The sequence below is a fragment of the Chionomys nivalis genome, chromosome 13 (assembly GCF_950005125.1).
Source record: "Chionomys nivalis chromosome 13, mChiNiv1.1, whole genome shotgun sequence".
Classification (NCBI taxonomy): domain Eukaryota; kingdom Metazoa; phylum Chordata; class Mammalia; order Rodentia; family Cricetidae; genus Chionomys; species Chionomys nivalis.
In genome coordinates this window covers 31,581,600-31,606,029 of record NC_080098.1, presented here as the reverse complement: position 1 = coordinate 31,606,029, position 24,430 = coordinate 31,581,600, and the positions used below count along the sequence as shown (strand labels likewise).

Genomic DNA, 24,430 nt, shown 5'->3' with positions numbered 1-24,430 from the left:
CTGTATGAATCCATTCATTTTTGTTTTCGTTTTTTTGCTTGATTTATAGATTTTTTATTTATATTTTTCCAGATTTACTTAAAAGTTGGAATGTTTTCATTTATCTCAGAGCAGCTTCATGACCAAAGTTTAAAGAAATCTTTGCATTTATTTCTTCCTCACTTTATAGTCTTCATTACAAGGGAAATGAGAATTGTTGTGTGTGTCATTATATGGACCAGTACCTTACTGTGTGTTTCTCATCTGTATCATTTCATGTCTGTTTCCCATTAGAAAATGAGCTTCTTAAAGGCCTTTGTATCTCCCAGCTCTGTCTCCATCTAGCATGGCACGTGGCTTCCAGCAAGTGCTCAATAAACAATCTTTAACAAACCTCTTCATCTGCTACAAGTGTGGTCATTTGATTCCTCTTACAGCCTGGGCTTTTTTGTTTTGATATGTGGTTGGTGTAAACTGATCAATTTCAGGAAAAAAAATGGAAGTTCTTCTGTGAACACATACTTTAATGTTAGTAGTTTGGGGTATGTTTTTCTCAACTTTTTAATTTCTGTTTCTCTCTCTGTCTGTCTGGTCCCTGTTTCTCTGTCTTTGTCTGGGCTCTGTCTGTCTGTCTCTGTCTCTATTTCTTTGTGCGTATATGTGTGTTTTAAAGATGGAGAATTTTGTTTGGTGATTGAGGTTTGGGGAAGAGTGACTTGCAAGTCCCACCTTCTTCTGTGCCTTCTTCGCAGTGAGACATTATCTGGATAAGAATCCACTAGTGGAGTGGGAGAATTTTCTGCAGCCTCTGATAATGAGTGCAGTGAAAACAGCTGTATTGTGTGCGGCAGCTCCCTTCTGTTCATGCTTGTATTCTATTCCATTAGTGTTTACAATATTCTCTTAAATTACTTACACATCTTTCAAGACATCTTTTTGCTATTTTGCCTTTTTTTTTTTTAGCTTAGAGAAATTAAATTCAGTGTTTAAAAGTGCTTCTTTTCTTCTTAATTTAGATTGTCTCCAGCTTTAAGACTACCACATCAAGGGCCATCTGCCAGCTTGTGAAGGAGTATATTGGCCACAGGGATGGCATCTGGGATGTCAGTGTTGCAAGGACACAGCCTGTGGTTCTTGGGACAGCGTCTGCTGGTGAGCCAGACACTGTTGCAGCTGGCTTATAAGATATGTCTTTGATTGAAAGCTCATGGCAGTGACTTACAGTTAGCAGTGGCAGAATAGTTCCTGGAAACAAAAACATGCTGGAAGAGTTATTGAAACCGAAGCTTTGGATCCAGGTTTGGTGGTATATGCTAAAGTCCCAGCACTCAAGGTAGAGGTAGGAGGACCTCAAGTTCCAGGCCAGCATGGACTGTGTGATATAAAGCCGTGTCACATTGTCTCTCAAACAAAAATGAAATTAAGAGGAAAGAAGGGAAAAGAAAAGGAAAGCCCTTTGCCTTGGCATGGGAGCACCCACTTCTGAGACCTGTAGTCTTCTTTTGCAGTAGTTCCGTGGGTGAATGTCACGGCTAAGGCTGGGCTAATGTTTTTAAGGAAGGAGAGACTTGGCTCCAACTAGTTATGTGAGAGTGTCTGTATCGGAATGGTTGACACAGCATAGGTGAGATAGTTTTTAAACATTAGATATTTTTTTGATTGGCTTTGTTTTTGTTCAAGCCAGATGTGCTTCTGATTTGGGGACAGGTTTGTCATTTTTCTTCTAGCAGTCAAGGGGAAGTTTCTGCTAGCAACTGAAAAATGCATATTCTCTAGACTGTTGAGTTGTCACAGGAGGCTGCTCTTCAGGGGAGGATGTCCTTCGGGGGTCACAGGGTAGGTTTCACCACTAACAGGATAATTCATGAAAGTTCAGATTAGTCTAACACACTATCTCTTCAGATATAAATGATAATTGGTTGTTGAAAATGACTTTCTTAGCTTATGAGAAGTTCCTTTCTTGTTAGATTCTCTCTCTCTTTTTTTTTTTTTTTTTTTTTTTTCCATTTTGAGAAAGGGTTTCACTATGTAGCTCTGTGGAACTTGCTCTAAAGACCAGGCTGGCTTTGAACTCACATAGATTTGCCTGCTTCTGCTGCCCAAGTCCTGGGATTAATGGAGTCCATCACCACCACCTGACCTGGATTCTGATTTTTAAAAGTAAAAGATGCAGGAAACCTAGTTAGAGTGTTGAAAGTGTCTTTGCCTGTTTGTAGTTGTAGTCATCCTAAAATATCTTGGATGGTTTGAAAGTATTATTAAAAAAGGAGGAGTGACTTCTAATGATTCTGAAATTTCCTTTGGATAATTGACTACTATTTCATTTTAAGATTTTCTTTAATTCTCCCTTTACTCCCCCTTAATGCTTATGAGAAGAAAAGGTCCAAAGGGACAGCCATCATTTCATATAATTTGACTGAATTGGAGGCGAATTGACTTTGAGAATCACAGGTGTTCTGGAAGGCTCTGATTTTAGGAGAAGATAATAGACCTGTGATGACGTCTGCATGCCAGTTTCACACGTGATGGCCTCGGTGTCATAGTCCACTAGAATGTAAAGTCCAGTTGTCCTTTCCAGTTCCGTGGCTTCAGACAAGTCACAACACTTTAGGATAATTGAATTGTACAAAGTAGTAGAATCAAAGTTGCAAGAACTGTTCGGGGGACTGGAGAGATGACTCGGGTAAGAACACTGGCTGTTCTTCCAGAGACCCCAGTTTGAGTTCTGATTTTCAACACTCACATGGTGCCTCCCAGCTGTTCTTAACTCTAGTCCCAATGGATCCAGAACCCTCTCCTATCCTTCAAGGTACACGGACATACACGCAGGCAAAAATGTCCATACATATAAAATAAAACTAAATTAAAAATACCTATTAGGGCTATATGACAACATTTTTAGAATATTATTGTATTTTTTAAGAGACTGTAAAATTTGTGATGGCTAAGTTCTGACATCTTCGTCTTTTTAGATCACACGGCTTTGCTGTGGAGCATAGAGACGGGCAGATGTCTTGTCAAATATGCCGGCCATATGGGCTCAGGTAAGCATTTACCTAAAGGGGCACAGCATCAGAAGCTGGGTTTCTTTGGTGCCTTTTTAATTTTCTTCATAATACTGTCTGTATTGGTAGAAAGTTTTATACTTGATATAAAATTTTAATATTTTGGTGGGTGGGGACAGTGTAATGCAATCAGAGTAGATAAGCTTTACCTTGTATGAGTAATACAGGGAAAAGACAGCCTGTGCAATGTGTTAGTCTTCATTGTGTAACTTTATAATTATTTATTAGGAACCATGTGTTAGAGATTAATGCTTAATAGTTTGGTCAGGCAAAGTAAAGGCTGCTCCCACAGACTGTGTTTGGATCTGCAGTTTCTATTCTACAGTAGCTCTCTCCCGCCTCTTCAGTGAATCCTGGGTGTTAACAATGTTTTGATCAAATTTCACTTTTAAATTTTTCTTTCAAACATTTGTAAATTTCTTCCACCTAGAATGTCTTCATCCAGTCTCTGTGCAGGGCTGCCTACCAGTTCATTCCCCTCCTTTGCTAGCTCCCCTGTTTCCTTAGCGTTGATAGATAGTCTTGTTATTGGGCACTTAGGTCAGGAGTGTGTGATTTCTTCTCTGCTGTGTCTGTGACCATCCCAACAGTTCATAGAAATCAACAGGACAGAGTCTAGAACATAATGTGAGTTTAGGGAAGGGACTTGGGCTCCTGTTGCCTCCATTCTTTTACAGAAACTCCCTCCCTCCCTCCCTCCCTCCCTCCCTCCCTCCCTCCCTCCCTCCCTCCCTCCCTCCCTCCCTCCCTCCCTCCCTCCCTCCCTCCCTCCCCCCTCCCCCCTCCCCCCCTCCCTCCCTCCCCCCCTCCCTCCCTCCCCTTCCTCTTTTTTTTGTTGGTGCTAAGTTTAACCTGAAGAAAACAGGGTTTAAAGATCCTCAGTTTTGAAAGAGTCTTCTTTTTTTGATATGTAATATTCCCACTCAGTCCTGAGTTTTTTTAGTCCCTGGATCCATTCCTTTGGTCTTTTATATAGAGTGGAAGCCTCTTTTGTTTTTGGAGGTCAGCTTCAGATGGACTCCTGCATGTTGTTAAAACACAATAATTCTCCCAGTGGAGAAAAGGTGACAGTCTGGTAGCCAAAGAGAGGGATACAGTGTGTGTCTTTTGAGAACATCTCTGCTTAAGTTGGAGTTCAGCTTAGGCTCACATTTATAGACTCAACCTCACCTTTAGCTTGTGCTAAGCCACACCCATGAATGAATCTTTATTTAACTTAGCACCTTCCTGACCATCTCGGTGGTCTCCTCTAAGGCAGGCCTCTGAATCTTCGCCTCTCCCCCACCTCCTCCCTGTCTCAGCACCTTCTCTCCCTTTACAGTATTAACACTGTCACACAGTAGCAAGCTGCTCCTGCTGCTGCTTGTCTCTTTTGTCCCTTTCTCATCAGTCTGTTCTTCCTTAGTTTATAAATACACTGCCCCAAAGAAAGTACTAGGAACTCAAAAATATGATAACATTTTAGAGCATGTGGTACAGTCTCCATGCTTTTAAAAGAAAGATGTATATATTTTTATTTTATGTGTATTATTTTTGCCTGAAAATTTATATGCACCATATGTGTGCCTGGTGCTGAGAGGTCAGAAGAGGGTGTTGGATCTATTGGAACTAGAGTTTCAACAGGTTGTAAGCAGCCATGTTGATGCTGGGAACTGAGCCTGAATTTTCTATAAGAACAGTAAGAATTCTTAACCACTAAGTTGTCTCTCCAGCCCATTTACCCCTGGTTTATTTTTAAAATAAATTTGCTAATTTTTAGCATTATAACATTTATTACTTATAAGAAAATAACATTTGCCGGGCAATGGTGGCGCACGCCTTTAATCCCAGCACTCGGGAGGCAGAGGCAGGCGGATCTCTGTGAGTTCGAGACCAGCCTGGTCTACAAGAGCTAGTTCCAGGACAGGCTCCAAAGCCACAGAGAAACCCTGTCTCGAAAAACCAAAAAAAAAAAAAAAAAAAAAAAAAAAATATATATATATATATTTTTCACCAGCTCTTTTATATTATTTATTTCAGTATTTAAAGTAAATAGAATTCTCTCTTTTTTATGTAGCTTCCTAGTAAAACATAATTTTAAAGGCATAGCTCACAAAATTGTACTAATGGATAATTTTTTGAAATTTGGCAAAATTCTCAAACTGTCATAGTTTTTTAAAATTTATAACTAACTTGTAATACAATAGCTAATAAATATTGATGACATGGTTTGTTATCTTAAACCTGTTTTTTTAATATTTTGTTTTGCAGTAAATTCTATAAAATTTCATCCCTCAGAGCAGTTGGCTCTTACTGGTATGTTTGTTTTTCCTTTCTTGAATGAAATTATTAGTAATCTTAAAACAGCTGTAAATTTTGTATTCTTTTGTTAGTACTATCAGAATTATCCATAGCACTTATGAAAGTTAGACAATCTTTAGTAGACATTTTATGAACTATTTCCGTTCCTTTCTAGGTAATTTACCTAAGCTGCAGTAGCTTGTGTATGTTATATTTTAGACTGGCTTTAAAAACGTAGCTTGATTTACTGCTTTTAGAAGGTAGCCTTTTTTAAAAAAAAAGATTTATTTATTTATGTGTACAACATTCCTTCCATATGTGCCCGCATGCCAGAAGGGGGCACCAGATCTCATTATAGATGGCTGTGAGCCACCATGTGGTTGCTGGGAACTGAACTCAGGAACTCTGGAAGAGCAGTCAGTGCTCTTAACCACTGAGCCAGCTCTCCAGCCCGAAGGTAGCCTTTTGAACTGAGGATTATTTCTACAAAATTGTCAGGCATCTGTGGAGTCATATGTTTTGGGGTATAGGCTATAATCTTGGAGAGTATGTGTTAGCTTTGGTGGGCCAGAGGTTGTCATGCTTCTGAAAAAGACCAGTTAGTTAGTATATTGTCTTTGACAGATTGTATGACGTCTGTCCCTGCTTTGTCCTGTTTTTATAGCATGAAAGTGTGTCTCTGTAGGAGGTGACAAGACATGACAGTTTATTTACAGAAATGGGAAAATGTCTGCATTTTCCCATGGCCCAGATTGTGCTGACCCAGGATAGAGTATGCATGTTGAGATGACACAGTGCTCTGTGCAGGTGGGAGGTTTAAGAGGGAGCCCAACATGAGTACTTTTAATGTGTAGTGAGCAAGACTTTTCACACGTGATGGAAAGCTTACTCTAAATCATTTACTAGTCTTTGATGATCATAGCCAATATTTACCGTACTACATATCTGAGGAGTTGAGGTGGGGAAGACACTGAAGTTTTATTGTTTGATTGGTAGAGAGGAAAGACACTAGGAGTATGGAAGTTGGATATGTCTAGATATAAACCAAAGGCTTAGAAAGGAGAAGTGAAACCAAGTGACATCTAAGAAAGGAATATCAACTTTGAGGCAGATAATAGAAAAAAATTAGACTGCAATTTTTATATAGTGTTGATTTGAAGAGAAACTGGCAATTGCCAATCAGTTGATTTCGGCCATAACAAACGCACTATCAGCTCATGGAAACGTCTTTAGGTAAGTTTTGCAGCAGTGAAGACAGATGAAAAGCAGACCACTTAGGAGAGGGCTGAGAATACCACTCAGGAGTCTAAGAGGGCCTTCAGTGCCCTGGGTGGCTGTTCTTTGTCTTCCACTCCTGATGAGAGCATTTTCTTACAAATTTATGCTAGAAAGAAGAGGAATATGAAAGCAACACAAATAAGTAATGCTAATAGTAACATGATAAGTAAAACATATTGTTAAGTCCTATTAATGATGAATGGATGCAAGTATCATTCCCTTTCCCGAAACATCCCAGACTGTTGTAGTCACAAATAGAGTACTTATTACATAGATTAAAAATAAACTCTTTATAATTATTTTCCTTAAATATAGAGAATTTAAGAAAACATATTTTCTTAAATATTTCTCTAAATATAGAGAAATCAAAGTTTCTCTAAGGTGAAAGAGGAAATATTTTCTTTAGTAATTGTAACCCTAATTTTGTATATTGTTCTATTCTTAATAGCCTTGTATAGTCTGAAATCATTATTTAAATAAAGTATATTTATTTTGCTAAATGATCACTAAGTTAGAAAAGCATGATTGATGTTTGGCCACAGTGTAGGAAAGAGCACATTTTATGCATGTTTTGCCCAGTGGATAATCTTCCCCCATTTGTCTCTTCAGCTTCTGGAGATCAGACTGCTCATATTTGGAGATACGTGGTACAGCTTCCAACACCTCAGCCTGTTGCCGACACTAGCGTAAGCATGTTTAGTTACTCTGACAGTTCACTGTTGGTCTGCTCATGCAGGACTCTGGATGTTTGCAAATTTTAGAATAAGCTGATAGTGTCTGGTGTGGTTGGATGTGGCGTAACTGACATTAGTGTAGACGTGAACTGTGAATTTAATCAGCCGCCTCAGCAGACACTAGGAGCAGAGAAGAGTTGTATTGCTATGGGTAAGGAACAGAGCGTAGGTGACATGGAGGAAGACTGCCAGAGTGCTGGGGTTCTCGTAAGCAGCAAGAAGTGGAACTGCCTGGCTATAAATATGTGTCTTCCTTTGGATAAGGGACCAAGGATCTGAAAGTGATTTGGAAATTGCCATAGGCCTGATGTTGGCTTCTCCTCATATCAAAGGGCAGGCTTCTTGGTTTTCATCCTCCCTACTTCTCTGCTTCATTTTCTTCTTTTCTATCCCTCTTTTTTCTTTTTAACAGACATGATTTAATTGTAACCCAACCCAAGCTGGCCTTGAATTTTCATTTTCCCTCAGCTTCACTAGAGCATGGCCTCTCTTTGGTTTGGGGCCATGGGGATTGGGGGACAGAGTGCCACAGCTCAGTGCCGTAGCAGGGATGGGACTGCCCAGCTAGCTGTCATGGTGAGGAAGCTTCCTTAGTGGTTCTAAAAGGTAAAGAATGGAGCCTAAGAGGATCATTGTTGACTTAAGATCTAATGGAATCTGCTTGACTAGATTTGGGGTTTGTTTGAAACCTGTTTTTCTTCCCTCCTTTTCTTTTGCTCCTTTTTGGAATAGAATTATTTGTCCTGTACTTCTGCAGTATTGTATTTTGAATAAATATAGCTCGTTTGTTTTCTGTGGTCTATAGCTAGTTAGGATTTTTGCCTGGGGATAAATTATACCTTGATTCTCATGTAGACCTCCCAATTTTTTTTGGATTTTCAAGACAGGGTTTCTCTGTAGCTTTTTTGTTCCTGTCCTGGAACTAGCTCTTCTAGACCAGGCTGGCCTCAAACTCACAGAGATCCGCCTGCCTCTGCCTCCCGAGTGCTGGGATTAAACCTCCCAATTTTTTTGTATTATCTGTCTGTCTGTCTGTCTGTCTGTCTGTCTGTCTGTCTGTCTATCTGTCTATCTAATCTATCTATCATCTATCTGTGCTGGGAATTGAACTCAGATTCTCCGGAAGAGCAGTACATGCTCTTAAGCACTGAGCCATCTCTCTAGCCCCAGAGCTCCCGATTTAAATGGGATTTTGTTAAAACTGTACTTTAGATTGAGAGTTAATGTTGGAATGAGCTGATGTGTAGGGATAGAATGAATGTATTTTCCAGTGTAGAAAGGTGTAATTTGGAGGCCCAGCTTAGAATGTTATGGTTGCGATTTATGTCATCCCCAAATTTGTATGCTAACGTGGCTTTAATTGGAATTAATACCTTTAAGAAAGTAGTCCAAGTTTAATGAGACCATAGGGTGGGACCCTGATCTGATAATATTATTGTCCTTAAGATACCAGAGGGACTGCTTTCTATTCTCTCCATTACATGAAAGGCAGCTGTTCACCAGGTGGGAAAAGTCCTTCTATCAGAAAGTGAACTGGTTGGTACCTTTATAATGGACTTCTGCTCTCCAGAATTAACTAGTCATTTCACCTTCTAAAACATGAGGTTTGGGAGCCTTTTTTGAGCCGTTTTTCTATGGTCTCTCCAATGGAACACATGTTTAACGTTACACATGGCCCAAACTATCCATATGATCTTGACACTCAAATGCTTTCCTCTGTGTTGCTTGTCTGAGGAGGTTGCTCCATCCTATATCTGGGTGTTCATTTCTTACTATCTTTTTTTTTTTAAAGCAAAAGTCTATTGTGTTCACTGTTGTAGGTCAGGAGTCCGATTAGTTAACACACCTGTCACGAAGTTTGGAATTCTCTGTGACACACTCTTTTGTCTCCCTGCTCTGTTCCTAGCTACTCCATGAAATCTTTTGTTTGTTTGTTTGTTTTTATTACTTTAAAAATAACACTAATCAAAATTCCCACTTCCTCCCCTCCTCCCACTTCCCTCCCACTCCCCCCACCCTCCCTCCACCCCCCTCCAGTCCTAAGAGAGGGCAAGGCACCCTGCCCTGTGGGAAGTCTAAGGCCCTCCCCACTACATTCAGGCTGAGCAAGGTATGTCTCCAAAGAGAATAAGATCCCAAAAAGCTAGTACATGCAGTAGAGACAAATCCCAGTGCCATTGTCCTTGGCCCCTCAGTCTGCCCCAACTGTCAACCACATTCAGAGAGACCAGTTTTGATCCCATGCTCGTTCATTCCCAGTCCAGCTGGCTTTGGTGAGCTCCCATTAGCTCAGGCACACTGTCTCAGTGGGTGGACCAACCCCTCGTGGTCCTGACTTCCTTGCTCATATTCTCCCTCCTTCCGCTCTTCAACAGGACCTTGGGAGCTCAGTCCAGTGATCCAATGTGGGTCTCTGTCTCTGTCTCCATCCGTCGCCGGACAAAGGTTCTATGATGATATTCAAGATAGTCATTAGTCTGTCTATGGGACAAGGCCAGTTAAGGTACCCTCTCTTCCACTGTCCAGGGTCCTAGGTGGGGTCATCCCCGTGGACTCTAGGGAACCCCTCCTGAGCCAAGCCTCTTGCCAACCCCCAAATGGCTCCCTTAATTAAAATATCTTCTTCCCTGCTCCCATATCTGTCCTTCCTCCATCTCATCCATCCCACTTCCCCAAGCTCTCCCCAACCCTCCCCTTCTCCCTTCTCTCTCCCTCTCTCCCCTTCCCTCCAACCCACCCTCATCCCCATGCTCCCAACTTTTGCTTGGCGATCTTGTCTGCTTCCAATTTCTAGGAGGATCTATATATGTTTTTCTTTGGGTTCACCTTATTACTTAGCTTCTCTGGGATCATGAACTATAAGCTCAATGTCCTTTGTTTATGGCTAGAATCCACTGATGAGCGAGAACATACCATATTCATATTTTTGGGTCTGGGTTATCTCACTCAGGATAGAGTTTTCTACTTCCATCCATTTGCATGCAAAATTTAAGATGTCATTGTTTTTTTTTACCGCTGAGTAATACTCTAATGTGTAGATGTGCCACACTTTCTTTATCCATTCTTCTGTTGGGGGGCATGTTGTTTCCAGGTTCTGGCTATTACAAATAATGCTGCTATGAACATAGTTGAACAAATGCTTTTGTATATGATTGGGCATCTTTTGCATATATTCCCAAGAGTAATATTGCTAGATCCCGAGGTATGTTGACTCCCAATTTTCTGAGAAACTGCCACACTGATTTCCAAAGTGGTTGCACAAGTTTGCATTCCTACCAGCAATGGATGAGTGTTCCCCTTACTCCATATCCTCTCCAACATAAGCTTTTGATTTTTGCTATTCTGACAGGTGTAAGATAGTATCTCAGAGTTGTTTTGATTTGCATTTCCCTGATCACTAAGGAAGTTGAACATGTCCTTAAGTATCTTTTGGCCATTTGAAATTCTTCTGTTGAGAATTCTCTGCTTAGTTCAGTACCCCATTTTTTAAATTGGGTTATTTAGAATTTTAAGGTTTAGCTTCTTGAGTTCTTTATATATTTTGGAGATCAGACCTTTGTCTGATGTGGGGTTGGTGAAGATCTTCTCCCATTCAGTAGAGGTTGCCTTTTTGTCTTAATGACTGTGTTCTTTGCTTTACAGAAGCATCTCAGTTTCAGGAGGTCCCATTTATTCATTGTTGCTCTTATTGTCTGTGCTACTGGGGTTATATGTAGGAAGTTATCTCCTGTGCTCATGCATTGCAGGCTACTGCCCACTTTCTCTTCTATCAGGTTCAGTGTGGTCAGATTTATATTGAAGTCTTTAATCCATTTGGACTTGAGTTTTGTGCATGGTGATAGATATGAATCTATTTTCATTACTCCATGAAATCTTAAGGAATCCATTCAGTCTTTTCTGTGTCCCTGGTGTTGGAGGGAGGTTGCTTGTTGATTCCTGGCCGCCCGGCCAGCTTAGACCCAAAATAATCACACAGAAACTATATTACTTAAATCACTGCTTGGTCCTTTAGCTCTAGACCCAAAATAATCACACAGAAACTATATTACTTAAATCACTGCTTGGTCCTTTAGCTCTAGCTTCTTATTGGCTAACTCTTACATATTAATTTAACCCATTTCTATTAATCTGTGTATTGCCATGTGGCAGTGGCTTACTGGCTAAAGTTTCGGCATGTCTGACTCTGGCAGTGACTCCATGGCTTCTCCCTAACTATACCCTTCTTTCTCTCAACATTCAGTTCTGTCTTCCCCGCCTACCTAAATTCTGCCCTGCTATAGGTCCAAAGCAGTTTCTTTATTCATTAGTGGTAATCACAGCATACTGAGGGAAATCCCACATCACCTTGGGAAACTATTTGGGGATTTTTTTTTTTTTCGAGACACTGTTTCTCTGTGTATCTGGCTGTTCTAGAACTCACTCTGTAGACCAGGCTGGCCTCGAACTCAGAGAGATCCACCTGCCTCTGCCTCCTGAATACTGGGATTAAAGGCATGTGCCACCACTGCCCAGGGAAAACGTTGTGTAGCATACAAGAGAAATATCCACTGAGTTTCTCCATGGACCACCATTGGGAAATACAAATGGACAAGACTGTGTCAACTGTCACATTCCTTATTCTTTGCTGGAGCTATGTTCATCACCTAGTCAGAGAGATCCTTGTCCACAGAGCATCCAGAACTATGCAGCAGCACAGATACAGGACCGCCAGACTCCTTGGATGCAGGCATGGGAGCTAAGAAGCCCCGTGACAAGGAGCCAGGACCTTCTGGACAGTTTTATGAGTAACAGCAGAGACAGGAGGCATTTAGACACTAAGCTCAGAGCTACAGCAGTGCTGTAGTATTCCCGTCAGGCATTTCCTGTGATTGTAGCCGCCCTTCCTGTCTTGGTATGTTTATCTGCCAGGACTCATTCTTCTCTTGAATAGCGTGGCCTGGGAACAAAGCTCTCATCTCATGCAGAAGGGAAAGGGATTTACCAGCCTTTGCTTTTCCACAGATTTCCAGGCTGTCAACTTCTTTAACCAGTTGAATCTAATCTAGTGGCTGCCTACCATAGCTCCTTTTCCATAGTTCATCAGGAGTCATCTTTGTAGAATAATGGATATCTTGATACCCAGATAACTCCGCCTTTGCCTTTGAGATGAAGTCCTTTCTTTTCTGGCTTCCCCTCCCCTTCTCCTGTTGTTTGCTTTTGAAGCAGGCCCTCAGTGTGTAGCTCTACTGCCCTTCACCTTTTACGATATCCCTGCCTCAGCCTCTACAGTGCAGGGATTATAAGCAAGAGCATTAGATTCCTAGACTACAGGGTCTGTTCTGCTTTCCCTTTGCAAATCTCTCTGGGCTTAGTTTTTACATTCCCACACTTCAGCCCATACTGAAAACAAGTATGCTTTTCTAGTTAGCACATTCTGTCCTTTCTTAGCTGTACCTACCTTCCCCAAACTTCCCTTCCTTTACACGTTAATCGTGTGTGGCTTCATTGAAGAGTTACACTACTCTGTGTACTGTGCATTCTGTACTCTTAACCAGATTTTAGCATAGTCTGATGATTCCTTGTTGTCATTATTAGAGTTCTACTTCCTCTCTTCCTGATAATGTTTCTGCAGTGCTTCTTTCCGTCCTTAGAGTGGTTCTTACCATTAGCACACAATTCTCCCAGATCCCATCCAGAACTACCACCTCACTGGTTTTCCTTTCCACACCAGCATCTTCAGAAGTGTTGTGTGAATTTACTCTTTTCCCTCTTGAGTCACACTCTGTGTCTAGCTTAGTGTCCCCATGACTCTGCTGTTTCTCAGTCTTTGCCTTCATGGTTGCTCATCCAGCAGACTCTGAGGCTACTTTTTGATTCTATCAGATACTCTTTCCTTCTGTTTCTTCCTTTCCTTAACCCTTGTTGGGTGACTCTCTGCTCTACTCGCTGGTGTAAGCGTGAATCTGCTTTTCATCTGTTGTTCTCCTATACTAGTCCTTGTTGGTCTCACTCAGCATCTATGGCTTAAAGGGCTCCCTGTTACTATGGGTCTCAAAATTTGCATACTGACTTTTCTCTTAACTCCAGACTTTGGTTGTCATCTAATTACTTCTTATCTCCCTTGGGTGTCTTATATTTGCTTCTGAGTTCTGGACATTCCTTCTAACATGCTACTTTTATCTTATTATTCATATCTGTTTATGCTGTTGCCATTCACTTAGTTTGGATCATATGCTTTTAAAGTATCTTCAAATTGTGTGCATGCACACACATGTGTTTGTAATCTATGTGGATATCTATTGGCAAATTCTGAAACTTTCCTGAGAGGGTATATTAGTCAGCCTTTCTTCTCATCTTTGTTACTACCACCCACATCTAGATTTCTCTTTCTTGTAGTTATTTTTTCCCTGGTGCTTCCTGGAACTGGTGGCTTCAACATTAAATTTATGTTATCACAGTCTGTAGACTAGAAGTCTAAGAGCAAGGTAGAAGAAGGATTAATTTATTCTAAGGCCTCTGTCCTTGGCTAGCAGAAGGTCACCTTTTTACTGTGCCCTTGCATGATTTTTCCCTTGTATGTGTCTCCGCTGTAATTTTTTATTGCAGTATGTAAGTCATGGTAGACTAGGTCCTATACCCAGCCTGATTTGAATTTAATTGCCTCTTAAGGGCCCTTTTCCACTAGGTTCACATTCTGAGGTCTTGGGGTTGGAACTTCAGCATATGAGTTTGTGGGTGGTACAGTCTAGTGCATTTCAGCCTCCTTTCATTTTCCTGTGCTCAGCAGTTTAATTTAGGTGATACCATGTCTCTGCTTAGAAGTGAAGATTTTCCACCACTTGCAGAATAGAGCACAGAGTCCTTTCCATGGCCTACCAGGTTTTCCATGACATCACCTGCTACACTGCTTCCCTCACACCATCTCCCTGTCCCTCCACACATTGCAAGCTCAGTTGCCTAGCAGGGAAAGAGGATTTTATACTTGTTCCTTCTTCTGCCTAGAATGCTGTTTCCTTTAGTATCTGCATACTCTTCTTTGTTCTCCATAATAGAACTCAATTGTTGTTAATCTTTCCTCTGTGTGTAATTCTGTGTAAGACAGCAACCCTTCAACTCTCTCTCTTCTGTCCCCTTTCTTACTCTTCACAGCACTCACAGCCACTTGATTGTATGTGCCATGCATTCCATACCATGTGAATGCAGATGACACAGATGACATACTTCCCATATTGTTCCTGTGTCATCTTCTCATACTAGTATGTGCATACACATGACATTCATTCTTACACTAGTCCATATGTGGGTTTTGTGAGTGCGTGTAGTCTTTCCTGTAAGGACAGGAACTTTACCAATTGTGTTTATGCTGGCATCCTTATGATTTAGAGTAAGCATCATTTTACGTATGACAGATGCCCCGTTTCCTCTGCTGTATAAATAACACTGTTTATCAGCATTTATTGAACGAATAAATATTTTCTTGAAGAGCTGATGTATAGACTTGCAATACAGTTTTATGTTACCTGACTTTTAATAAAAGATTTCACTGATACAGGAAATTCAAGTGATCTCTCATTGTTAGAACAGTAGAATTCTAAGATATTATAGTTTAGAAGTTTTAAAAGTATTTTAAACAGGCTTCTAAGAATTAAAATGCTTTTTGTATGGGGACATGCTAATGACTTTTAATGTATCCATTTTAATTTCTTATTGTATTTCTAATAAATGGTAAAATGAAAATATTGAAATTTGCTTTATTTTCTCTATATTATTGATTAGTGAAAATGAGTTTTAGGTCTTTCGATGCCATAGTAGCTTTACTATTTTCCAGGATATTGGCATTTCTTTTATAACCAAGCTTTAACATTGAGAAAGCATTCCTTGAGCACCAGTTACATATCAGACTGTAATTACATTGGCTGTAATGGTACTAAATCTAGAAAGATAAAGGTATAGTCATGTCAGAAAAAAAATCTCAAGAGTCCTACAAAGTCTTTCTTTTCTGACTTTTACCTTAACAGCAAATTTCTGGTGAAGATGAAATAGAGTGTTCTGATAAAGATGAGCCTGACATTGATGGAGATGTGTCCAGTGACTGCCCTACTGTCCGTGTCCCGCTGACGTCTCTCAAAAGCCATCAGGGTGTGGTTATTGCTGCTGACTGGCTGGTTGGTGGGAAGCAAGTGGTGACAGCCTCATGGGATAGAACTGCCAACCTGTATGATGTGGAGACGTCTGAACTTGTTCATTCTCTCACAGGTACCTTGCCGTGAACATCTGAAACTCTTCCTAGCTGGGCTGTTTTTATGTCTAAGCTTACAAATTACTTACAGGCCAGGATTATGTTTAGTGCTATTGGCTATTTGGTTGCCATTTTTGGAGATCCTTTCTGATTAATAGAACTCTTTGTAGCTAAATTTATTTTATCTTCAGGAGATTAATTGTAGCATATAGTATTTTAATATTTGAAATATGGTTGCTGTATTGGTTTTCTGTTTCTCTTTGACAATTTCTTTTTCTTTCTTTCTTTCTTTCTTTCTTTCTTTCTTTCTTCCTTTTTTTTTTTTAAAAAAAAAAACACACTTAAATAACAGGAATCTATTACCTTGATGTTTCCTTGTCAGCTTTTCTATGTCCTCCTCAACTGTGAGGGTCTGCTTGGTTGAAGTGAAGGTGTGGCTTGGGCAGGACCTCTGGAATTTGTAGTCTTCTGTGCTCACTGGTTGCTGTAAAAATTCATCCAGTTTCTTGTAGCTATGTGACTGGGGCTGTATAATCTTAGTAGGGGTCAGTTAGGGTCTGTCCTGAGCATCCAGGGCTCCCACCAAAAGTCCCTTCCCACATAGCAGGTTGCTGGCTTCCAAGCCAGCAGGAGCATGCCTCTGTTGCCCTGGATTCTCTAGCTTCTGGGAGGACCTTGGCCCTTGAATGGTTCCAGCTGTTTAGGCCAGGCCATTCGGACAGCCTTTCTTCGATTAACACAAAGATGTTGATTTAGAGACCTTAATTACATATGTGGAATTCTCTTTGGTCTGTTGTATACCCTATTTATAGAAAGATATTTTTATAGGCTCTGTCTAAATTCAAGACAGGATGTTGTACTAAGGGCCCACAAACTATATCATTAGAAGTTATTCTTGTTGTCTTCAGCCTGTTAAAGTGATTTGTCTGACCCTCTAACTGTTAAGACAAGAAATTGAGTTATGGTGTATCTAGTTCCTTATTCTTTCTTTTTTTTTTTTTTTAATGTGGATAGCTGAAATGACTTCAGGCATCTGAGGGGACAACCTTCCTTCCATACTACTAAGTAATCCCTTAAGGTTTACTTTTCCCCTCAGCTATTAGTGTTGTCTGTAAAGATGATGGATACTTTTGGTTCTTGAGTTTTTAAAAAAGCTTCACTTTAATTGTGTGTCTGCAGGTGGATGACCTTGTATTTTTGTTGTATTTGGTTGTAGGGCATGACCAGGAGTTAACACACTGTTGCACTCACCCCACCCAGCGGCTCGTGGTGACCTCTTCCCGTGACACAACTTTCCGTCTTTGGGATTTCAGGGACCCTTCCATCCACTCCGTGAATGTTTTCCAAGGACACACGGAGTGAGTTGCAGTTGTTTAGAGATCTTAACTATCTATGAAAAAAAGTGTTATAGGTTATCATTGAAATTTAAGTCTAATCTTAATTTCTACTGTTTGACACTTAGCTCTTTTTCACAATGATGACTTTCTTTAAACATTTTGGTATGTCTTTCAAAAGATATAGAATACTAAGAAGGCTCTGATGGGCTCAAGAGATTGAATGTGATAGAATCTGTCAGGGACTGGGAATGGGTAGCTTAGTAAAGGGAGAATCGAGAAGCACTCCAGGCATGAGTAGTGAGAGCATAATCCTATTATCCACCAAGAGGCCTGATTTACTGTCTGCAACTACTCACAAATTATTGTAATATGTCTTTTTAAGATTAATTGATTAGCAAATTAGACTAATTTAGATTAGCAAACAAAGTATTGGGTTTAATAATGGCATCACCATACCCATGTGTCAATTATACTCTGTTCTCAACTCTTCCTCTTTCCTTATCTGGTTCCCTTTCTTCTCCCAGTTTGCCCGCTGTCTTAGGGTTTCTATTGCTGTGAAGACACATCATGACCACGGCAACTCTTATAAAATAAAGCATTTAATTGGGGCTGGCTTACAGTTCAGAGGTTTAGTCCATTATTATTATCATGGTAGGAAGCAAGATGTCATGTAGGCAGACATGGTCCTGGAGAAGGAGCTGAGAGTTCAACATCTGTACCTGAAGATAGCAGAAGAGACTTGTTACACTTGGCATGGCTTGAGCCTATAGAGACATCAAAGCCCACTTCCACAGTGGCACACTTCCTCCAACAAGGCCTCACCTACTCCAACAAGGCCACACCTCTAAATAGTGCCACCCCCTATAGGTCAGGCATTCAAACACATTTTTGAGGGCCATACTTATTTAAACCACCACAATCTTCTTCTGCTTTCCTTTTATACACATTCCACTAGTCTCTCTCTTTTATACCTCCTTTATGATCTACTTCCCAGCCTCTTATGGCTCCTTTTTAGTTTTGTGACTCCCTAATATATAGATACACCTGTGTTTTGTGTTTTTGAGACAGGGTTTCTCTAGCTATGAAGCCAGTTCTGGAACTAGTTCTTGTAGACCAGGCTGGCCTTGAACTCACAGAGGTCCACCTGCCTCTGCCTCCTGAGTGCTGGGATTAAAGGCAAGTGCCACCACTGCCCCTGGCTTGTGTTGTATCTTTTAAAGGTTTTGTTATTATGTGTATTTGCAGGGCATACACTAGGTGTAGGTTTTTTTCTGTCTGTGTATATACACACACACACGGATTATGAGTCTAGTGTGTGTCCCTCTCTGCTTGAATTTCTATCAAAAAGTTTAGCATGAGACTATCTTAACAGAGCTCTTCCACAAACATACTTTTTGGTCTTTCAATAAACAAGGAGATTGTGTATCTAGTTTCTCATGACACAGATTGTGGTAGTGTCTGTCATGTCTCTTCCTGGAAAGGTATGTTTTCTAGTTTGGAGTTACTAAGGTGACACTTTGAGATAAGTGATTTTCTTATTCCCTAGCAGCCTTCCTTCGTTGATGATCCCTGTCAACTTAGACAGGACAAGAATGTTGCAAAAGAGTGTGGTTTCTAATTCTGCTATTTTCATCTTCACTAGCCAGCCCTTTTGAGAATAAGCAGATTTCTGGTTATGCTTGTCATTTTGGTGGTCCTTTATTGTCATTTTAATTTTGGCTCTTGGTACCACAGAACCTTCCAGTTGTCCTCTAGTCTCTATACATTGCTATCATTTTTCTACAATAGGATGATGTGCTAGGCTGGAAAATAGCACTGGCATCTCCCCCAGTTGGTTCTGCTAACCTGTACTGGAGCAAGCAAAATATCAGATTTGAGTTGGGCCAAGAAGAACGTTTTGTTTTTGAAAGCTAGCAGCTATACTTATGATAAGTTAGAGTAAATGCGGTCATAGGCAGACCAACTGCTTTTCCTTATCATGTTTGCAAGGATAGAATGGATTTTGTGGGGGAACTGATGAAGGCTGGAGCATTGTGTCTGAATAAGGTACAGATGGCCAGGGTTTTATAAGTCCTTCGTGTGCCTGGCCAGGTGTAGTTCTGATTCACAGGTTGGATGTGAAGTTCCCAGATTGGTCAGGCATCGTCTCTATTCCAGAGGTTTGCCTAACTCTGCCTTCCAAGTGCTGGGATTAAAGGCGTTCATCACTATGCCCACTGGAACTCTTATTTTTAATGTAGGCCAAGGAATATTTAAGAGGTTGGCCCCTCCCCATGTTTGAGACAGTGTCTCTCTACATATCTCTGACTGTCTCTGAACTTACTGTGTAGACCAGACTGGATTCAAATTCAAAGATCTGCCAGCTTTTGCTGAATGCTTTTGGTTTTTAAAATAGGTACCAAGAGTAGGCTTACAGTAAAAGCATCTAATTCACATGAACTCTCTCTCCTACCCAGCTTTTCCAAGATGTAAGATAGTTGTTAGATTGCCTTTAACCACAGGGTAAGTAAAAGTTTTAATGAGAGTAAAATATATGAGTCAGGCTTATTCTTGCCCAGATTATTTACATTTTCTCTTTTCTTAATTGATTAGTCATGAACTAGCCATATTGCATTGATGTGTATATCTAAAAAGCATTGAAATGTTTTTGTTTGATACTAATTTCCTTGCTCTGTCAAAAAGGATAAATTTTAATTTTCACAGGCCTTTCTGAATTGGCAGGAGTCAGCTGGATTCTTCTGCCTCTGAATTTTGTGTCGTTAGCTCAGTGGTCAAGAGCATTGACTACTTTTTAGAGAGAGGACCCAAGTTTGATTTCTAGCACCCACATAGTTCACAACAGTCTGTAATTCTAGTTCTGGGGGATCCAAAGCCCTCTTCTGGCCTCCTCACGCACCAGGCACACAAGTGATACACAGACACATGTGCAGGAAAAACACTCAACACATAAAAAAATTTAAAAGAAAAAGAATTTTTTAAAAAAAAAAAGTGGCTGAGCTTAAAAAGTTCTTTCTGGCCTTTCTTATGTAGGTTTAGGACTTGGTCAGCAGATGGAGCTGTAGATATCTTTATTGAACACAAAATATTTCTAATAATGATCAGCAGTAAGTCTTCAGAAACACTTCACATTTAGAAAAACAGGAAATGAGACATTTCATATGTTTTTATCTGAGAATCTTCATAGTGACTGTTGCCTTTTACCTTTGTTATGGATTCTGAGAAATTGAGCCCATATGACCAAATAGCAGGTAGCAAATGCATATAACTGTACATCTGTGATCCCTAAAGGGCACACTTTTATTAAAAGCAAACTCAATTTAATTCCTCATTAAGAGCAGAAGGATAGTCAGTGTCTGCAGCGTGTGTTCTCTTTAATTATTAGTTTGCTGTTCTGAATGTGACATAAGAAAATAAGCCCTGGCTCTCCTCCTTTATCACTCTAGCAGGGTCCGACTCTTCAGGCTGCAGGATCTTCTGCAGTGGACTGAAACCTTCCTGGATGGTCTGTTATCACGTACACATCCCATGCATTCCACCTAGCACTCTTTGAATCAGGACATGGAAAGGGTTTTTAGAAGCAAAGATGATTTTCTGGATTCTTCACTATTCTTTTCCTGAATGCTACAATACAAAAAAGTCAAATTCTCCACTTTTATGTTTAATGTTTTTACTGGTGTATCTCTAAAAAATTGTCAACTGTTAACATTAGAGATAGGGACAGGGAGCTACACTGAGAAACGCTGTCTCAAAAAACCAAAAAGAGGAAAGAAAGTTGTATTGTAGTTCAAGTTTTCATTTATGAGAACTCAGCATAGTTTTTTTTTTTTCTTTTTTTTTCTTTTTTGAACAGGTTTTTTCTTTGTTGCTCTGGCTGTCCTGGAACTCTGTAGACCATACTGGCGTCATCGATCTCATGGAGATCCGTCTGCCTCTGCCTCCCCAACTGCTGGGATTAAAGGTGTGTGCCACCACGCCCGGCTCTACATAAAATCTTTAGTTAAAGAATCAGTGTCTCTAATGTGAACAGTTGACAACTTCTAGTTAATCTGAATTTCTGTATCTTGGGTTTTCTTAAGGCAAGGTGTAGTTACATAAGCACCAAAATTATTAGTTCAGTTTTGTGCTACAATTTCTCAAGGAGTTGAGATTTTTTCCCCCTTTTAATTTTCTCTTCCTGTTATTCATGTACTTTTACATGACTTTGGTGCCTTTTTGAAAAACTAGGGTTTGATATATAATGCTTCTCTGTAATATTTAAAAAAAAAACTGTAGCCAAATGGTCCCTTGAAATTTGTACTGTCATTATGTTTGCTGGATGCTGACAGAGCTCCTTGATGTCAGCTGTGCTTAAGGCTTTTACTTTTATCATGTTTTTAGAAAGCACTAATAAGCCCTTTTCATCTTTGATGTGTTTCATTGATTTTTCACCCTGTATTATGATATCTCTTCATTATAATAGGGAGTCTACCATATTAGTATTTATTGAATGTAATGGTGTATCTTTTACTGGATCAGTCTTTAGTAGCTCTGTGTAGTTTGTCTGAAGAATAATTTTAGGTACACCATATATTGTTTTACTAATAGCAAGAATACAAAATTGTGTGCCGTGGTCTTGGAAAAATAGATGGCTACTTTGAAAATTTTAACATAGGAATTTCTCCTGGAGGTTGAAATGATTGTTTCCCATAAATTTCTATTATGATTATCAACAGTGGACACTAAAATTCAGTGCCTTTCTTCTTAATTAGCTAACTCTTCTGTATAATGATGTGGTTTTCACCTGGTAGTGTAATTTAGTAGCCCAGGCATCCACTTCCTAAGCCAGTGTTTCCCCTCTTTATCTGTCGTCCTCCTGTTCAGCTGGACTCCACAGATGTCAAACTAAATGGTTGTGGACTATACATGTATGTGCGAGAAACTCTTACTGTTATGAAAGTTGTTAGGTTAAATCCGCTTTCTGCCCTTTGAGAGGAGCGTGTGAGGTAGATAGATGCTTATAAATAACCAAAGGCGTCCAGTGCCACTTCTCTGAGATTAATTCCCCTTGGTACCGTTGCCTTGTCTAAGAACTTGACATTTTTTCCTTTCCTCTCCACTATCCCCCTTTCCTCAGGTTCTGACCCCCCCCCCTTTTGTTTTGTTTCAATTACTAAGAAAAGAAACTGACAGTTGAGCAGTCACTGGTCATTAAACTTCCTCCATGGGTGGCCAATGACTAGTTTATATACCCACTGACAGTATTTGTTTACAAGTGTGAATAAACTTTGGCATTGGAAACAGTTGGAAATTAGCTCAGCGTGGATGAATATTTGAGAATGGAAGGTTTTTATTTCTTTTTGGTTTTCTTTGTACACAGTTGTAGCTTTATTCTCAATATAAGATTTGGTAACTTTTTTCCAAGAAAACTGAAATGCATCTAACAAAACAAAAATGTCTCTTAAAGTTGCAATGATTATTTTGAAGTTATGACATTTTCATATGCCTTCATTGTCAAGTATCTGGTGGAAGGTACTTACTACTAAGTACTAAATTCTAGATAGACTCATCAAGGTGGAAGTAGCTTTGTATTATCTTAGCTGTTTTATTTATGCTTTTAAAATGATGTTTTTACCTGGATAACAGTCAATTTTAATTAGGACTGCATTTTGTTCTTTGTCAAAGTCGTGTGGGAATCACTTGGGTATAGGCTAGGTAGCTTTCTGGTGTCAAGCCGCCTTCTGATGGAGATTTTGGAGGCCTGTACTTGTTTTTTTTTAATTTTAATTAATTAATTTAAGTTAATTTTGTTTTGTGTTTTTGATACAAGGTTTCATGGAGCCTCTCTTTCTTTAATAACTACACTTAAATCTATGGTAAAAATCTTCATATTTAGCTCAGGCTAGTGTTGAACTCGATGTATGGCTGAGATAAGCCCGAACTTCTGGTTTTGTTTTGTTTTGTTTTGTTTTGTTTTGGTTTTTTTTTTTCTTTGACCTCCCAGGTGCTGGAATTACAGGCGAGCACCACTGTAGCCAATTTGTGCTTAGTTTTACAATCTGGTTTACTACTGGTGACTGCTGTTTACATGCTCTGTGTGAGGAGGAGGTAACATGGAATCAAAGATACCAGCTGGTAGTGCTTTCTAGAGACAGGACTATAACTTCAGAAGTGTACACAGGTAGAAAGATACCAGCGAGTAGTGCTTTCTAGGGACAGGAATATAACTCCAGAAGTGTACACAGGTAGAAATGACCATTTGAGAAATAAATCCACCTGTAAGATTACAGTGGCCTCAAAACCACACCTCAGTTTTCTTTAGGTATTTGGCCCTTGAGAGGCTACTCATGTGCCAGTAGAAGGCCCTATATCCTTGCACATACTGGGAGCATTGAGTAGACTCAGTGGGTTAAAATCAAACATATGAAATTGGGAAGAAATAGTGATGAGGGTTAGGGGAGGAATTTAGAGGTAAGGGAATGGAGGTCAAATTTTGAGAGTTAGTTCTCTCCCCTCACCATATGGGTTCGGGGAATCAAATTCAGGCTGTCAGTCTTGGTGGCAAGCACCTTTACACACTGAGCCATCTTATCAGCCCAAGTATTATATTTAAAGTTGTTGTAAAATGTAATTTGTAATGTTTCAGAAACAGAGCCTTCAAAATTCTTATTCTTCCAAAATGAATACATAATGTCTGTTATTGAAATGTTGGCCACTACTAATTATTGACAGAGTCTTGGGTCAAGAAAAGAATTAGAAAGTTAAATAATCAAAACCTGAGGGAGGTCACTTCTCACAAAGTTTAAACAATACATTGGTTACCAATTTCTTTAAAATTATTATATATAATTAAAATATTCTAAAATTACAATGTTTTTAAGCCAGAAAGACCAGATTTCAAGAAAGCAAATGAGCCTTGACTCTTGATATTGCAAGAATGACATTATTGCATGATATATATATATATATATATATATATATATTTTTTTTTTTTTTTTTTCTGTGTTGCCTTGGCTGTCCTGGAACTCTATAGACCAGGCTGGCCTCACCTGCCTCTGCACCCCAAGTACTGGGATTAATGACATGCACTACCACCACCCAGTTTATTGTATGAGTCTTATTATTTAACTTTTTAGTAATTTTAAATAAATTTATATTTTAAACTGATTTTTAACCTTTGAATTTGAAAAGGTTCTTGCTAATATAGTTAAACAGTCTTAAGAATTTAGTCCCATTGGTGTGGTGATGCACACCTATAATCCTAGCAGAGGCAGGTGGACCCTTTTGAGTTCCAAGTCAGCTAAGGCTGCAATGAGGTCTTTAGTCCTGTCCTAAATACCCTGCTCTAGAGTGCTTAGAAATTCCTGCAGGTCAGTGGACCAGTCATCACCGTGACTGTCCCAGATGGGTGCAGCTTCACATTGGCGGCTGGCAGTGCAGGTTTAGCTCTCAGTTACATCCTGCATCTCAGACTAAATGGTCTTTCATTAAAAATGGACAAACATCACTGGCTTCTCTAGAATGGAAGTCTCACAGGCATTGCTTTCCTCCTCTTCTCTGGTC

General features: G+C 39.8%; 1 protein-coding gene across 3 annotated transcripts in view; it reads left to right on the top strand.

The window, feature by feature from the left end:
- Wdr37 (WD repeat domain 37) overlaps nt 1-24,430 on the top strand; it is a 62,985-nt gene that overhangs the window by 27,096 nt on the left and 11,459 nt on the right. For all 3 annotated transcript variants that reach the window (XM_057786982.1, XM_057786980.1, XM_057786981.1), the window contains 6 exons: nt 996-1,131; nt 2,952-3,023; nt 5,295-5,339; nt 7,212-7,288; nt 15,334-15,571; nt 16,771-16,912. In XM_057786982.1, coding sequence (XP_057642965.1) covers nt 996-1,131; nt 2,952-3,023; nt 5,295-5,339; nt 7,212-7,288; nt 15,334-15,571; nt 16,771-16,912 — 710 coding nt within the window. The remainder of the gene's footprint in view (nt 1-995; nt 1,132-2,951; nt 3,024-5,294; nt 5,340-7,211; nt 7,289-15,333; nt 15,572-16,770; nt 16,913-24,430) is intronic.